A 17,254-nucleotide genomic window follows, 5' to 3' on the forward strand; every position below is an offset into this window, starting at 1 on the left:
TTGTATGTGGAATTGTGGAAATATGTGAAATGATTTCTGGCTGTTAAACAAAAACCTCCTCCTGCATATTTTCTGGCCTTCTGCAAATTCATGGTCTAGTTCGCATAAGATTGTCATGATTCAACCATAATGTCTCATATACTTATTATTTTTTATTTTTCAGCCTTTTGTCTGTTTCTCATTAGTGATCATATCTTCTTATTAGTTGTGATTACTCAGGTTGTGTGGTTTGCACTGACGCATACTGTCACACTAAATAAGACACTGGATGTTTGAATTGCCTTTAGGGAGTATCTATTTAATCTATCTATATAATATAATCTGACATCAATATTTGATTGATTTGGTAGTTTCACCGGATGCACAATGTGGTGGTTTTGATATTTCACCATCAGAAGCTAATTAACTTGCTAGGCTGGATTAGAAGACCTTAGTACGTTTACTCTGAAATTCGAGAGACAAAGCAGAAAAAAAAAACCTCACCACCATCATTCAGAAGTTGACAGTGGACCAACTTTATTACATGACTGACATGTAATAAAACTGACTGACAGTTCATTGTTGTTGTGCTGACATACAGTAAAGCAGCTTTAAAACAGTAAACGGCAGGTGTAGCACCTTGAAATGCTACTTCTTCTTGCCAACTTTTGGAGCTTTGTCTAGTCCTTGGATGTACTTTCGAGGAATTTGATAATGATCTGAAATTTAAATAAAAGACACTGTGAATTAATTTGTACAAATAAAGAAATTCAATCGTTTGAGAAAAATTGTAGAATATTCAGATATTACTAAGCTCCAAACCTAGTAGCAAATTGCCAACTTGAAGAATCTGATTGCCTTGGATCTGGACCAGGACTTTGTCCTTGGCTCCAGGGACTGGCTGTAAGACGGTGCTGGCCTGCACTCTGTGCTGCAAAGCAGTCGCCACGACAGCAGGATCCAAACCATAAACTTCCAGGTTCTTTACTATAGTCACCTACGGGTAGCACAAGAAGAAATTAAAGCTAAAACATCAAATCGATCAAATGATAGATGAACTAATATTAGTTTACTGCAGATAGATCTGTATTGTTAATCAAAAGTTATAAGTAATGTCAAATGTAACTTTATATGTAAAAAATATCTCCACTAAATAGTTTGCACAGCGAACTGAAAATGTCTCATTACAATTGTGGGCTGATTTACCATTATGACTTATATGATCACCATCATGAGATTCATATCTTTAGGTATTACTTTACTTTTCATCTAGCACTTAGCATAATCAGGTAAAAAAATGTCAATGTTAAACTTACCCTTACCCTACACGCTATGTAAACTGCATGTACACTGTCTCTGCCTCTGTGAAAATAATTTTAATCAATTTAATCAATACAAAGTGGTAGTTTGTCACCTTCTTGTTGGAGCCTCGAGAAGCCACAGAGATGTCTATGGGCTCAATGTGACCCTTCTTTGTTGTGGGTACTTGTCCGGGGAACACAACTTGATAGCACTCCTGCATCCTTCCCAAAGTTCTGTGAAAAGGATGTTTAACTGTTTAATCATTAGCAAATGTAGATAGAAACTTACGGAAACAGACTGAAACTTATGGAATTACTGCTGAACTGTGTCTGCTAATCTATTCATCTATCTACCTAATGCAGAGCATATGATCACCACAAAGCCCTTGTGCATTATTGTTGCCAGTTCATACTTGCTACCTAAAGCACAAAATACAAATACATTAAACCAGGATCCTATTGACAGATTAAACGTTTCCAAGAAGCTAAAGTGTGTCGAGTTGCCACTGAATAAGCACATTTGGATATAATAATGTAGGCCTTCCACAGTCAATAAGACAAACTCCTTAGAACGATGCTAATAGTTGTCTGACCAGTACAACCCAAGCCTGTTCAGTTCAGTATGTGACACCTCTCACCAGCAGCAACTGCGTCATTGTCTGCTTCAACACTGTAAAACTGTTTTTTAACTTGAGGAAAAGGGAAGTCAAATATTTGCAACCCATTTCTTTGGCAGCTGATGCTTCTCTACATAGGACCAGATGCAAACCAGATGCTGGAACAACAGAAAGACCCTGACACTGATCAGATTTGGATTAAAGTTGGCATTAGGATGATTATTTTGTCCCATGCTGACCGTCAAACCCCCCGTTAAACAAAGTGAAATACATTATTACCTGCTAAAAAGGTCATCCCACTTGAGAGAGTCAACCTCCTGGTACTCAGATTTTTCCAGTAAGCAGTCGCATAGAGTCGGGTTTATAATCACATAACTGTCAGAAGAGAGAAAAGTACTGAGGTTACTTTTACTGTGGAAAAAAAAACAAAAACAAGAGAGCATAGAGTTGATGGATGGCATGCAACATGCTGCTATGCCAGCTCCATGCCAGATTTAATTTCTCCATCATTGACCTAGAAAGAAACAGGAGATGTCTCTTCAGTTTCAGAGTTACATTTAATCTTTTTAGGCAATTAAAACAACATCACATTACCAGGGGTCAACTCTATATTTGTTCAGTGACCATTAATGCTGCCCTTTTACCACATCTGACCTGTCTGGCAATGGAACATTGTGATATCAATCACACATATCATGAGCACACCAAAACAAAATTCTCATAATTTTGGACAAGTCATTTTTCACTGGGAAAAAAAAAAGGTAAAAGATACTTGGCCCAAGAATTAAACTCAAACTAAGATCAGCGAGATCACTACTTACTTTTTATTATTTTCATCCACCAGCTCATTCTTCTTCACATACTCTGTGACAATGCTTCTTACTTCAGCAGGCTGCAGGATTGTACCTTTTCTGTTGGAACACCGAAGCAAAAATCAATATCAAATCTGCAAAGAACAAATTAGCAACTGTGAAAAAAGTCTCAGTGTATCTTCATTTTTAGACATTTCCTGCGGCTCAGTTTGACACCAACTCAGACAGACTAGTAGCATCTGGATTTGGGAAGTGCAAAGTATACACTATACTGTGGCTTCCAAAATACACAGATCTCTGTGGTGGTAACATTAGTTCAAAAAGCTGTGAGTCTATGACAGGACATTAAAAAAAAAAGTGTCCATGTGTCCATAGGATTTCCAGCACTTTCTGAAAGCAATGCTGTACATTAAATGTCGATCTCAAAATGATCTTTGCACATGTTGAAGACTCATTAGTGTCACAAGAGAAAGCCCTTCATTGTCTCTAATATATTTTAAAAAGCATGCGAGTGACCAAAGGAGTAATTTTGGACACAGGCTAAGATAATGAATAGTGTGACCTGTCTTGGGAATCTAGTCTTATCTCATCTCAGGATGGTCAGAGGTCGAGGTCAGCAACAACATAGCCCTCCTGTAGCTGCTCAGGATTCTGTGTCTCATTAAAGTAAACATGAAACCTGTGGATGCTTGCTCACACATGTGTTTCAACTCTCTCTGCTATGTCCTCCTGCTGTCTGAAGGAAAACAAACAGTCACGCGCTTTTGAATGTCTACTTCTGTGAGGACACTCGCTGTCATAATGTGAGGCTAATGTCTTACCCTTATCCACCATAACTAAATGCTTAACCTACATTTAAAGATAAACTACACATAATACTATTACCGAGTTTGGTTTCTGTCAAACAGGATCCTCACAACATACAAGAAGCGCAGAGACACAAACACACATAAGCACCTCTTGTTCGCGTCCACAAAGAGAGGCTCCAGTCGAGCAGATACAGAGTACAGAGTCGTGATCTCAGGAGGATGATAGGGACTTTCGTCCCCGTCCCCGTCCCCGTCCTGCACCGAAGCCGCTTCAACGTCCGTCTCAGGAACGTTGAAAGAACGCAGCCTATAAAGTATCAAAGTAAAACAAAGGATAAGCAAAAAGGGGTAGCGACTTTGCGTGGAGGTAAGTCGTGAGTTTGAGAATTTGAGGTAGTGTTTGACTCACTCTGGATTTTTCCAGTCCACCTCTACAATGCTCTCCACACCCTTGGTCAACTCTTTCACTCGCACAAGGTTGTGCTGCTGCTCCATGGTTTGTAGAAACTTGGACAGCTGTAGGAAAACACAGCGCATAGATGCTTACCAGTGAATTACCTAATCAGTTATCTATAGAACACCTGACATCTGATTTACCTTTTTATAACTGGATTTCTTGATATCAAGTTGCTTTCCACTTGGGCTGAAAAATATTAAGATATTTTCAGTTTTACATTTAATTCCTGTTGTGCACCTCTTAAAAAAAATGAACTATATTTTACCAGCAGGAGAACATGTGGTTGCGGAGAAATGTACTGGTCAGCAGAGGGAGCTCTGACTTCTTCACTTTGCTCTTAAGAGCGTGTAGAAAACACTGCAGCAGCAGGGCGTCCATTATCTCTGTGAAATCAGAGTATGATCTGTGTCACATCCTTTCCTCTCTCAGTGTGCTCCATTTTGCCACATAAGATAAACTTATTCGCCAGTTGAGTCAACAAAACACAATCATATGGTCACAAAAATAACTCAGCAAGCCTTCAAGTCAGCCCTGCAACCATTTAGTGGTGAAGTCTCAATTTGATTTGGATCTGGGATGAAGTGCTTTAGAAGCGGTGGCTTAGTCTTATTAGAGACAGATTGAATACAACTGTGGTGGTAGTACTTCAAAGTCAAAGTTACGGCTTCAAATACTTTTTAAGGAGGAGATGTGATTAAATCGGGGTACCTTGTGGTGTTTTCTGATCATCTTTCTCCTGTTCTTCGTTACACTTTTCACCCTTCTCCTCCTCCTCCTCCTCAGCCAGGCTCAGCTCCTCGATACCACAACAGGCTTCATCTGTGGCTGTTTCACTGGCACTCTGCTCCTCCCCCATACACTTCTCAACCTCCTCCTTCTCTTCCTCCTCATAAGTCTCACATTCTTCTTCTTCACTTACCCCTTGTTCTTCAGTCTCTGCTTCGGGTAAAGAAGGAGGACTTGACTTGTCTCCAAAAGCCCTAAAAAAGGTTTTAAAACATGCAAAATTTAGCTATAGCTGATTTACTAACCCTGTCAACTATTTATGATTTTGGTTTCTGCAACCCATTAAGCTTTAAGACTACCAACTCAACATTTGAGGCACTTTTCATAAACCTACTTCATAGAAGCTGCTTTGGCAAAAGTAACAGCTTTGAGTCCTCTTGGGTCACTCCCTACAAAGTTTTAACACCTTGATTTGGGCAATTTATCCCTTTCTTCCTCTGAAGCACTGGATGGGAAGTGTCACATGCATTCTGGAGCAGATTTTTCTCAAATTCTAACACTTCTCTCAACTCTGATGAGTCTGTCTCATGGGTTTGTCTGTGTCGTCAAACAAGAGAATACTTTTCTTCATGCTCTGAAAGTCCATTAAATGCCATTTTGGAAAGTGGACTGTCATTTGCCTTTTACCTCTTTCTAGCCACTCTGAACCACTTTACCAGTCTATTTTAATTCCTAAGAACTGACTCAAAGGTCCTTTAAGATAGTTGTCCTTTTAGCAAATTGTCCTACCTGCTGAGAACAGGGGAAAACAGCTAGTTTGGCTGTGTCCAACTGGAATTAATTCGCCTCTTATGTGGTATCAACTTTCTCATCCTAAGTTTATCAAAAAGGCAAATAAGCACATTCCCCAAAATGTCAGACTATTTCAGAAATATTCATCCAAACACAGTGGAAATTTGTCACATTATTCTCACCAGAGATTATCCATGTATGTGTGGAGAACACACACTCCTCGTCCTTTCATGCCCAAACTCTGCATCTCTGCACTGGACGCTGCAGCTGTGCCAACGGCAACAGGAGCTCTGCAATTGACCATCAGATAAGTGAACCAATTCAATCTGTGAGAACGTTTTTCCAAATCATTTGAACATAACGTACCTACTGTTAACCACTGTAACGGCACAGCAGTCGCCTTGTTTCACATGTGGTAGACCACTTGAGGGGACCACCACCCCTGGCAGCATGAGATCTTTAGGGAAACACAGCATTTGTTTCATAATATTAATTTAAATGCAGACTAATAAACATCAGACCAGGTCCTCACATTAGACAAAGGAGTTTACCTGCCCCTCCAATCAACTTCTGAAGCACAGGGGGCCATGTCCTGAATGCTGGCAGGAGAGCAGGATAATGCCAAAGCGCATACACTGAAAAACAGGTTATTTTACAAGATTACCTAAAGGAGTTTACACTAATGTATTCATTCAATTGCTCCAACGTAATGTAGATAAGCCACCTGTAGGATAGAGTCGTCGTTCTACTTCAAAGAACAGTGGGTTTTTGTGAAGAACATAAAGTGTCACTGCATCTCCTTTGTGTGCATAAATCTTCACTACATTTAATTCCTGTTTGTTGGGGACCAGCTCGGACAGCTCATCAGCAGAAAGTGAAGGAAAGGCTGCAGATATATCCGCTTTGAGCTTTCTCCTAAAGACAAAAACAAAATGAAGGTCTCATTCACTGAGTATGTGATAAAAGCAGTTACTACTGCTGCACATATTGTCCATATCTGAAAGAAATGACATTTTTGTTTTATACAGTATGCTCATTCTTTTTATCAATGATGAAAGCTGTCTTAGTGAATAAGGACTGTAGTTAATTATTATCTATAATTGATTAATCTGTTGATAACATAATTAATCATAATTCATCAACTAGGTCAACTGGATTATGTCAAAATGGAAAAAATAATATTAGGTTCCAAGATACACGATACAAATATTAAAAAGACAAAACATCTATTTCCAGCTGATTGAGTTGATTTTTTTTTTTTATGCTGAGATTTACAGGAAATTGAGGATAACAAACCACAGACACAGACACAGACAGTGAGCTACGTTAGTTTTGACTTATGTCAACAATGCAAGGCGACGTCTAATATCTGTCCAGCTTTTTGATCACGGTTGGTCTTTCTATATACCTTACAATAACAAACTACATTGAAAAACGGGATATGAAGTATATTTGGCGAGGAACAGGCAGCTGGCAGCACCGACTCACCTGTCTGATCCTTTGATTACGGTGTTGGACTTGACACGAAACGGTTTAGCAAACATCTTTCCAGTAAAATAAATAACTACTGCGATGAATTCAACATATCCCCTCCTGAAATAAAGTAACTATTTTAATATATCCGCATATAAATGCTACAGCAACGTGTGAACTACACAAATTGCTGAGACAGTAACAACTACTAGTAACTACTGAACATAACTGTCCGACGCATATTTATGTCCGATGAGAAACTGCAACGCGATGAAACATTAGTTCCGAGGCACTGGGGCTTTACGTTGAGCATAATGGATGGATGGATGGACAGCAGCCTTCTTGAATATTTTCTCTCATACTCTTTATAGGCTACTACAATTTGCACATGTAAGGTAGATAGGGTATCAACAAAAATTTCAGAGTTCATTCAGAGATCAGACTTTTTTTATTTGGCTCTCTGGATTTTGATACTTAACCATGTCATACCTATGTCAGTTGTGATGGCATAGGCTTTGCATGGGCTTGCACATTATGCATTTGGCAGCAATATAAATACTTCATGTTTTTCCTAACTGACAGTATATTAGGATTGGATTTTTACCTATTTCATCGCCAAATTCATTATAATTAATTAATACAGTTCCATGGAATATGAATTTAAAGTGCTGTAGGTGGTCTTCTTCAGCATGTATACAGGTTGTTCATAGACAGCACTTTAAACATGAGCTCAGCTGTCACTGTGTTTGCTAAATTAAAACAAGATTGTTGAATGTATTGGGATTTTCTTGATAATTTTCATCTTTTGATTAAATGAATGAATGAACTGTTGTCCCTAGTGTTCAGATGTCTTGTTTTGTCTGAACAATAATACAAAGAACCCAAAGGCATTAATTTCATTGATATGTACTAAAACATAGAAAAGTAGTTTTAAATCTTGACATTTGATCCAACTTGGAACCATCAAACATTTGCTTTTTTTTTTCTTTGCTTAAAAAGTTTTGATGATTGCATTAAGATTCATGAAAACAATTATGTGATTTTCAAAGTAGTTCCAGTTTAATTTTCCATCTATTGAGCAATTGATTAATTGAAAAGCAGCTCTACCTTGTTTGGGTTAAAAAACAGAGCTGTGCACTTAATCGGTTCCATACAGCTTCACCCAAAGGTCTCTCTCTTTCTCCACTTACTTTTTTACTGTATCTACATTGATGTAATTAGACACAGATTTTCTCGATTTTCTTTGAAACTCATTTTTTATGACTTATGAGTGGTAACCAGGATTAAAGACTGGCGATTAGCAACAATCTTGGTGCCTTGAGCTTGTCTGCCATTTGTCACGTTCTCTGAACCAGTCATGGAAAGTGCAGACAAGAATGAACTCAGAATGCATCAAGCTGAGTTGAAAGTTAACAGATGGTCTCTTATCTTTGATTTTCGAAAATCTGCTTTTCATACACTCTTTCCTTAGGACAGCATGTGTCCTGCTTGTCTTTCTGAGTTCCAGCCAATAGGAAGAGCTAAATGAATTTATTACCCCTCTGCATTCCTCTGGCATCAATTGGTCACTCCTAAGGCATGTGTGATGCATATCCAACTACAAAGTGCCTGTTGTGCTTGGTACATTTGGAGTGACAGGCCATACTTAGAGTTGGAGCTGAGGGTTCAAGAGGTGGGTTCATGGTACATTTTTCTCACTAAAACCTGTCATTTTTTGTACAAGAGACAGTTTTTCAGAGTGTAATTTATGTTTTAGAATTTGTAAATTACACTTTGCCCAGCGGCTGCCCTGCATCTACAGGGGTCTGCTTTAAAAGAGCCATGTTGAGAGTCTTCAAATGATGAAAGGGAGAGGGGAACATGCAATAATGGTTTCTGGAGAGGTAGGAGGGCAGATGGCACACTCTTCACGATGGCTACAATTCCATCAATATTAGTCACGTTTGAGAAAAAAAAGGTTCAAATCTTCACATTTGTCACATTGGAGACAGCCAATACTAATTAGAATTTTAAAATAATTAATTTAGAAATGGGAACTACTGCTTTTAAAACCAATATTAGACTAACAGCATCACCAGTATTGACTGACTTGTAACGCAGCCATACTGGCAAAACCATAGAAGCATTCAACAGCTGGAGGAGATTTACACATTTGGAACCGAAATCTCCTCAAATATGTTACAGTTTTTTGTCTTTCTGTGTTTCAGGATTGTCCACACTCCAGACAAGAGGTGGAGCTCCTCTGGAGGCAGTCAGCTTGTCCCCACATTGTACCCATCACAGGTATTTATGAGAATCTCTACCAATGCAGGAAGTATCTCCTTATTGAGATGGTGTGGTGTGTTCAGCACAATCAGCTAATAATCTCTGTCTGCTTCTAAAAAGTAATAACATATGTTGACAAACGTAGATTTCCTTCCCTGGACATTGCTCATATTTCAATGGCTCCTGGGAGTTGCGGCTTCTGCTAGTTTCTCTGTGAGCTGGTGGAATAAGTTTCTTTTTTAATGGAAACCAACTGAGGTGAGTATTGTAGTTTCCACAACACTTCAGGGCAGAAAGTAATAAAAAGCACAAGGGGCCTGCTTTGTCTAGTATATAATAAAGCAGGCGTCAACCTAATGAGTTCAGCTATTCACCTAATAGATTACAAAAGAATAACTGTACTCACAACTAAAAATAAAAAAAAAATTAATGTGATGTCATAAATGAATAATACTCACTGCTTAGCGTTTTTAATGGTAGAATGTTTCCAGCCTTGTTAGATTTAGATTAGCAACCCTTTCCCTAAAGAGCTAATTGACAGTTTATTGTCTGCTAATTCAGCTCTGATCACACCAGCTGTTACCGGTTATCTTAATTGATCATTGTGCAGCTATTTTGTAATTAATGAATTGATTAAATACTAATACTAGTAATAAATGTGTGATTTTCTATAATTTGGTGGCATTTTGTACAATTAGTCAGACAGTTATCATCAGATAAACTAATTATAGTGTGTGTCCTGATCTTGTACTACTATATTACGAGTGGGATTCAATATATAAATAATATAATTATAAACAAACAACTGTGGTAAAATGTAGCCTTGGGCAGCCTTGGAAAACCTAGCCTTAAAATCTTTACACACTCATTATATCTTTATTTTTTTATTTTCAGCACAGCTGGGGATGAGTTATTCAGCCATATTCAAAACAAAGGGCGACCATGCATGTGTAGAACACGGTGGGAGGCAGACATTGTCATATAGAAAAGTTAACCATTTTAAAATGTGTTGTTAAATGCTTGGTTTAATGTGGATTTTTCTGTATTCAGTCTCACCCATCATTTCCTTCTCTCCTCTTTATTTTTGTTGTTCAGAAGCCTCAGACAGACATTCCTCGCGTTCTAGTAGCATTGTTCACAGAGACATGAAGAGGCAGAGAAACTTGAGATAATGTGACAGGAATCCTCAGTTCACACTTACAACAGATGCCTTGTTTAGCCTGGCAAATCAGAGAAGGGATCATAAAGTCATTTGCAGCATCTGTAACTGATCTCCAACACTTCCAGCTTCATAAATGAAATTCTGTGTCTGCTTCTCTATTATAAAATTGTCAGTTGTTACCACATCATTTGTAACCTCTCAAGATATGTAACATATAATATTAATCACAGACAAAACTGCCCTGCCGAAGAGTTGTATTAGATTCATCATGTTGTCAAAAGAAATAAGAGATTTTTATGTGACTATTGTTTACATGCAGCCTATTTATTTAGTTTTTATTCTTATTAATATAATTTTTCAGTTGTGGTAGATCAACAGACAATAACAAGTGTGTTGTCCAGAATCTTGATCCCTGTCACTACCTCTTTCAGCCGGAGAACCTGCTGTACACTTCCAAATGATAACATGCCCTCCCCCAGCCGATGGATGTTCAAATGCAACACCATGTTTCACCCCGTCCTATCTTGGTAAGACCAAAGAACCAGTGATCTTGAAAGAAATCCAAGTTGAAGATATGCTCAGGAATCGGTCCATCTAGACCATGTGGATATCAAATGTATACAGCCGTAATGGGCTGGAGTGTCAAAGGAACAGTTTAAACAGTTTTTCTCTTAGGTATGATCGAGTTGACCAGACCTGTGGATTACTTATTTTTATGCGAGTGAATCTTTCAAACCAATGAAGCAGAACAGACGGCTTTACATGACAGGTTTGGGGACATTGATTAGGATAGTGATCAAATCTTATAGAGGAGCAGCTCCTTATGAAGAGATGACAGTAAGCTATTTACAGTACATCAAGTCCGTAAAAGAATCCTTTTATGAAGAAGACTCATTGAGAAAAAACATTTAGGTTAGGAATACAAAACGGTTCTTTTTGATGCATTTCTCTCTAAATTTGCAGACAACATTTTTCTGCACACCTCTGAATTTATTCAGTTTCTACCTTCTGTTAAAGCTTTTCCTTCAATACAATTACTAGCCTATCTAACTGCAGCTACTCAAGATATGGGTGATAATTGGTGGAGTGAACACTGGATGATGATGACGATGAAGATGATGTAAGAAACTTTCTTTGGGCTTGAAACTATTTGTCTTGAAATGCTGGTTTAGAAAGATGTTTGCAGACTGCAGGTCCCACACACAACTCAAACAACCACGTTCTGCCCAAGAAACAGGATGTCTGAGACAAAGTTAAGGTAAATGTTGGTGCTGTTTATGTGTATCCCTTTTTCTTTGTCTTGAAGGGCATTGTAAAGCCACCTTGTATTTGATGATACAGTTATTTCTTATTTTGATATAGATAGAAAAAAAAGCTATAGAAGTATTCAGTTTCACATAGACACACACACCCATACAGGCAAATTTGTTATTGAGTAGATAAAAGAAGGTACGTGCTCAGTGCTAAAATCATTTAAATAAAGCTTTTGCCTCGGGATACTGCCACATTCATTTGGATGGTGATTTCAGAAACATTTCTCCTTGACACTAAAAGGTGTTTTCTTTGATGTTGTAGCAGCACAGTATCTAAAACCTATTTAACATCTGTAGAAATAATCATTCTTGCAATCAGGTGCATTTCGTTGACAAAACTGAACTTTGTGCCTGTAACATTGTCCAAGCATTAATAACAGATGTAATGCATGAAGCATGTTGTGCGAATGACTTGGAAAGAAAAGTCCATGGCAGTGAACATTAGATTAAGGGAATAGCATCAAGACGTGCAGTGGAAAATGTTACACATCACTATTATCCTGTCTGTACTCTGGAATAAATTTCTTGATAAATTCTGCGCTTGTGCATATTGTAAGATCACGTAGACATTCGTTGTTAGCATCTAAAGTCAAATACATGACTAGCCTCTCAGTTGTTTGCAATAATTGCAATAACTGCCTGTTGTCACAAAGATCTTTTTTCACATGTCACTTGCGCCTTTTTTGATCATTTGTTTTTTGAAGATTTAGGAAAGCTCCTGCTTATGGATTTGTGTAATGATGAAATGAAATAGATTTTTGCATTGAAATAGGTTATGTAAGAACGGTCAGAGCTGTTTCATTATATACCTGTTCCACTTTTCACCTAAGGACTGCAATCCTATGTGAAGATAATTACTGTAGCAACAGAATCAGCTAAGTCAGTAATAAATGAATTGGACCTTGAACCTTGAACCTTTCCAGTGCAGAATGACTAAATATTGTGCATTTGAAAATGTTTTAAAAATTAGCACATTACATTAGCATTATAGTATTTAATGCTAATGTTAAAGTCAACAAGTTAGGACACAAACTCAAACTCTTACAACTTCTCATTTTTTAAAAGAATTCTCATGCAGAAAATATTTATATCTGTTTCAAATCAACATATTTTTCAATTATAGTCTCTGCCATGTGTAGTTTTTTATGAAATCTACTCATGTCAAGAGAATAATTTAAGCTTTACCTTATGGCACAGCTCACTGCAGCAGAACGGCTCCAGGCTGGACATTTCTTGTGTGCTGTCCTATAATTGCGACTATATAGGCTTTTGAGGCTGTGCTGGGACCCATGAATACATGACGCCCACACAGAATGTTTTGAATTAAACACGACGTTCTAATTATGGGACAATATTTTCATCTTTTGCATCCTGTTTTAATTCAGACTTTCAAAGACACACACGGACACACACACAAGGACACAGAAAACAAAGCTATCTTGGCCAGATACAAAATATTAAAGTTTGTTATATAAAGTGGATTATATGGAGATTTGGACACTGTTTGATCATAAGTCAATGATAAATCCAACATCAAAGTTGTTTAGCTGGAAACCTTTTAATTTCCCCCACTAATTACTGCTACTTTGGATAAATTTGAGGAATTCAGTGTGTAATTGATGTTGACAGAACAGTAATAACACAATAATAGGCATGGTTTCTTAAAGTTAGGATCTTGCAACATCACGCAACATTACTGTTACAGATATGGTTTCAGTTACAGTCTGATTTTGGTCAGAGAATATTGTCCTCTGACTAAAAATCTGCCAAGTTCTTTGTGTAAAATAGTTCCATCTGTATCCTGAGGTTCCCTCCCTTCTCCAATAGGATGTAATTGTTTGGTGATTAGGGTCTATTACTAGCTGTACAACTTACTTTTTAAGCACGCTGTCTTGTACACTTCTGCAAAGGGGATCGGGGAGCAGACAGAGGAAATAAAGTATAATCCCTGAAACTCTGTTTCCAATTTTCATGCTCCAGTGGAGGACATGAATGGTAAGGCACATTCTGAAAACAATATGCAGGATGATAATGATGCTGTTCTAGCTACAGGTGCCAGCTCAAACATGTGTTAACTTTCTCCTCATCTTGAAAACTGTAATTGACAAGTACCTGAGGCTTGCATGCGAAAGAAAAAATGCTTAAGGAGGAACAATCGTGGACAAATAACAGGGTTTCTTATACCTGACATGTTGAAACTAAATCATATTGTGACTCACGATTTAGACTTAAAACCATAACTAAGCTTATCTGTTTTAGCTGACAAGCAACACACCATCAAAAATAGCTTCTAGTGTGGTTTGCCATGTTTTCTATACAGTAACCCCTCACCCTGTCCAGACCCTCCACACAACCACAATAAACAGCAGGGCAAGTATGAAGTGGCTGTACTAATGATAAGGAATGACACAGTAAGGGTAAACAGGTTGTTAAAAAGCAGATGTCTGCACTGGCTCACAGATGGAACTGATGTGGACATGACTGGAGGTGATATGTTGTAGTGTAGGTTGGGGATGCAAGTGGAAAAATGTATGTGCTCTAATGAGTCTGGTTGGCTGTGGCTGTGTCTGCAGCTGTAGGGAGAGGGGGGATATTTACGCTATACCCACAACATATTCCAGTCAGTCTAAAGAAGATACATTCGACGTGAACAAGTGAGGAGCCATCAAGCAACTGGTAGGTTTACTGTAATTTACACCTACTGTAATTTAAAAAGTGGAGCAAGGAGAAAGGACCTGCAAGGAGTTGCAAAAGTTAGTTGTAAAGTATTTTGTACTACCAGAGATTACATATTTTGGGTTAAGCAGTGTGAAAATGTTTTACATTTGACTTAAAATTGTGTTTTTTTTCCAGCTGGGTTTTCCATTAAGTGATCATGTGGAACTTGGTGCTCCTCCTCATAATAGGAACAGTGGATCTGAGCATCAGTCAGCAGTACAGCCAGTTACACTGGCTGTCCTATTTGCGAGGGCGCCGGTGGCATGGTGCCTGGCAAGCCAAGGATGTGGACTGTCCCCTAGAGTGCGACTGCCCTTCAAACTACCCTACAGCTATGTACTGTCACAGCCGCAACCTTCAGCATGTTCCATACGTTCCTTCACATATTAAGTACGTCTACTTGCAGCGTAACCAGATCACAGGCATCCAGGATGGTGTGTTTGATAATGCTACTAACTTGGTCTGGGTTGTGTTATCTCACAACCATCTCAACTCAGACAAGATTGGCAGGGACGTCTTCACCAAGCTCAGGAACCTGGACCGGCTGTTCTTGGATCACAATGAGCTTACTCGCGTGCCTCTGAACTTGCCCAACTCTATAACAGACCTGCGACTTAGTCACAACAAGATCTCAAACATCCAGCTCAAATCACTCGAAGGGATGGCCAACCTCACCACTCTCCATCTCCAAGCAAATGACATAGAGGATGCTGGAGGTGTATTCAAGGGACTAAAGTCTCTGACCATGCTGGATATGAGGGAAAACAGGCTGAGCAAAGTCCCTGTCCTACCTGAGAGGCTGCAGCAGCTTTACCTGGAGTTTAACAACATAGAGAGTGTCCCGGCTGGCATTTTCACCATGTCTCCTGAACTGCAGTTTGCCCGCTTGGCTCATAATAAGCTGACCGATAAAGGACTTCCACCACACGTCTTCAATGTCAGCATGCTGGTTGAGCTTGACCTGTCCTTCAATAAACTGGAGAAGATCCCTGTTATCAGTAGAAACCTGGAAAACCTTTATTTGCAAGCAAATAAGATCAAAGGTATGGATGTTTCTTGATTACCTTTATGTTAAGATATTTGGTGTTTAACATAAAAATATTAAAGGAAATCCCGTGGGAAACAATCTATTCCACTAATAATCAGAATAATGTGAATTTTTAGATTGATTAAATATGTGATGATCATTATTTTATTGTAAAATTATGGTTACTGCTACGTCGACATGACTTTCTAGTTGTACATCACAGTTTCTTTAACATCACGAACATCAGTTGCTACTCCTTTAGGAAGTAGTTATTATAATTGAGATGGATAATTTATTGCGGTACACAAAAGGTTTAGTTATGAAATGTTAACAACAAGGTTTCGGTGAAATAAATGTGGATAGAAAAAATGTTAGGGAAGAAAGATCACCAAATTTTGGTTGGAGAGCCAGTAGTTTATTGAAAGGAATTACACTCACTTTCTTCTTGTATGTCATTTGAAAATGGTCGCACTAAAGTGAGCTCAACATGCCCGCCCTCCGGCGACTTAACGCACACCAGTTGCTTGTGTGATTTTGAACTAAAGTGAAGTTCAGACATGCACCAGTTCACCCTCGTTGTTTCTAGCTTCCTTGTTATCAGACCACCATTTAATTGTGTTTGGAATTTCAGCATCCCTCAGCTTCAAACCACATGCGGTACAGCCACTAAACTCCACTATTTGCAATTGGTGCTCTTTTGGCAATGACAGTGATGTAACACCACCCGTTGCTTCCAGGGTGGAGGTTGAGCATTCAACAAAGTGAAAACTTTCAACCGCTAGATGACAGCAAATGCTGGATTTTAAACGTGTGTGTGTATGAGTGTTTCGAATCACGCCACATAGGGGTTTTACATAAACACTTTCTTTAGCGGAGACTTTACAAAATACCAAACATCACAATAAAGAGATACAATAAAAAGGTAAACTGTGATGTTTTTCAACCAGTGGAAATGTGAGAACATACTTTTGCTTTTTAGCACAAACATGTGTAAAAGTCTCTGGGGGACTGTGTTGCAGTACTCATCTTTATTAAAGCTGACTTATTTTGATAGCACGTGGGATGTGAATGGATTTGTTGCTGCCCGACATGACTCATGATGAGCGTGAGTGACTGTGTGAGAAAAAAATGCCTCTGTTCATATCCTCTTGTGTCTTTCAGAGTTCTCCCTTAGCAGTTTTTGCAGTACAGTCGACATGACCAACTTCTCCAGGCTGAGAATGCTGCGTCTGGATGCCAATGAGATCAGTGCCAAAGACATTCCTGCTGAAGCTGCCTACTGTTTGCGGCTTGTTGCCTCTATTGATGTGTAGCACTTCTTGATCTATGTGTCTGTAACACATGATTCACAGGCTTCTCTATAAAAACATTTTAAAATGTTCTGTTAAGAGAGCTATTATTATTATTATTATTATTATTATTATTATTATTATTATTATTATTATTATTCACTATTAATCAATGGGAAATGACACAATTTTATAATCGTACATTCAGATTCCAGGCAAATGATGATGACCAGATGAATGACATGGTTTCAGAAAAGTAAATACCTTAGCGGTTCCAGTATTCCTGCTAATAATACACTATTTTAAAAAGGTTTCAGCTGATGACAACACTTTCTGCTTGTGTAATGTCTGAACAAAGTACAATCTGTGTGCAGCATAACTGCCAATCATCACGTCCAGTTAGGATCTTTGCCTCCATCATGTGGCACAAGTTGATAAAACAGCAGGTTGAGCAGATATGATCCATTATTATTTTTATATACAAGTTTGTATTTTGACCTATTATAATGCACAA

General features: G+C 38.4%; 2 protein-coding genes across 2 annotated transcripts; one reads left to right on the top strand and one right to left on the bottom strand.

Moving 5' to 3' along the window:
• Positions 1–499: 499 nt before the first annotated feature.
• eif2d (eukaryotic translation initiation factor 2D) lies at positions 500–7,195 on the bottom strand. Its single transcript, XM_026366840.1, has 15 exons — positions 6,982–7,195; positions 6,218–6,408; positions 6,045–6,128; positions 5,860–5,950; positions 5,676–5,783; positions 4,684–4,955; positions 4,241–4,358; positions 4,116–4,161; positions 3,928–4,034; positions 3,667–3,825; positions 2,719–2,808; positions 2,177–2,272; positions 1,394–1,514; positions 802–976; positions 500–698 (listed from the first exon to the last, which is right to left on the bottom strand). Exons 1-15 carry the CDS (start codon positions 7,035–7,037, stop codon positions 628–630), a joined length of 1,785 nt encoding a protein of 594 aa, XP_026222625.1. The 5' UTR covers positions 7,038–7,195; the 3' UTR covers positions 500–627.
• A 6,427-nt stretch (positions 7,196–13,622) lies between these two features.
• fmodb (fibromodulin b) lies at positions 13,623–16,764 on the top strand. The gene is made up of 3 exons (XM_026368653.1): positions 13,623–13,701; positions 14,560–15,467; positions 16,613–16,764. The coding sequence occupies exons 2-3, from the start codon at positions 14,582–14,584 to the stop codon at positions 16,762–16,764; spliced, it is 1,038 nt and encodes a 345-aa protein (XP_026224438.1). The 5' UTR covers positions 13,623–13,701; positions 14,560–14,581.
• The last annotated feature ends 490 nt before the right edge of the window (positions 16,765–17,254 follow it).

The sequence above is a fragment of the Anabas testudineus genome, chromosome 7 (assembly GCF_900324465.2).
Source record: "Anabas testudineus chromosome 7, fAnaTes1.2, whole genome shotgun sequence".
Taxonomy (NCBI): domain Eukaryota; kingdom Metazoa; phylum Chordata; class Actinopteri; order Anabantiformes; family Anabantidae; genus Anabas; species Anabas testudineus.

What these genes read in the sequence shown, in the direction of transcription:
- eif2d (XM_026366840.1), bottom strand. Translation starts at nt 7,037, where the DNA reads ATGTTTGCTAAACCGTTTCGTGTCAAGTCCAACACCGTAATCAAAGGA. An exon ending in TGATCAGAAAACACCACAAG is followed by an intron (nt 4,359 to 4,683) that starts GTACCCCGATTT and finishes CTGATTTCACAG; the next exon opens with AGATAATGGACGCCCTGCTG. An exon ending in TTTGTGGACGCGAACAAGAG is followed by an intron (nt 2,809 to 3,666) that starts GTGCTTATGTGT and finishes GTGTTCCAACAG; the next exon opens with AAAAGGTACAATCCTGCAGC.
- fmodb (XM_026368653.1), top strand. Translation starts at nt 14,582, where the DNA reads ATGTGGAACTTGGTGCTCCTCCTCATAATAGGAACAGTGGATCTGAGC. An exon ending in GCAAGCAAATAAGATCAAAG is followed by an intron (nt 15,468 to 16,612) that starts GTATGGATGTTT and finishes TGTGTCTTTCAG; the next exon opens with AGTTCTCCCTTAGCAGTTTT.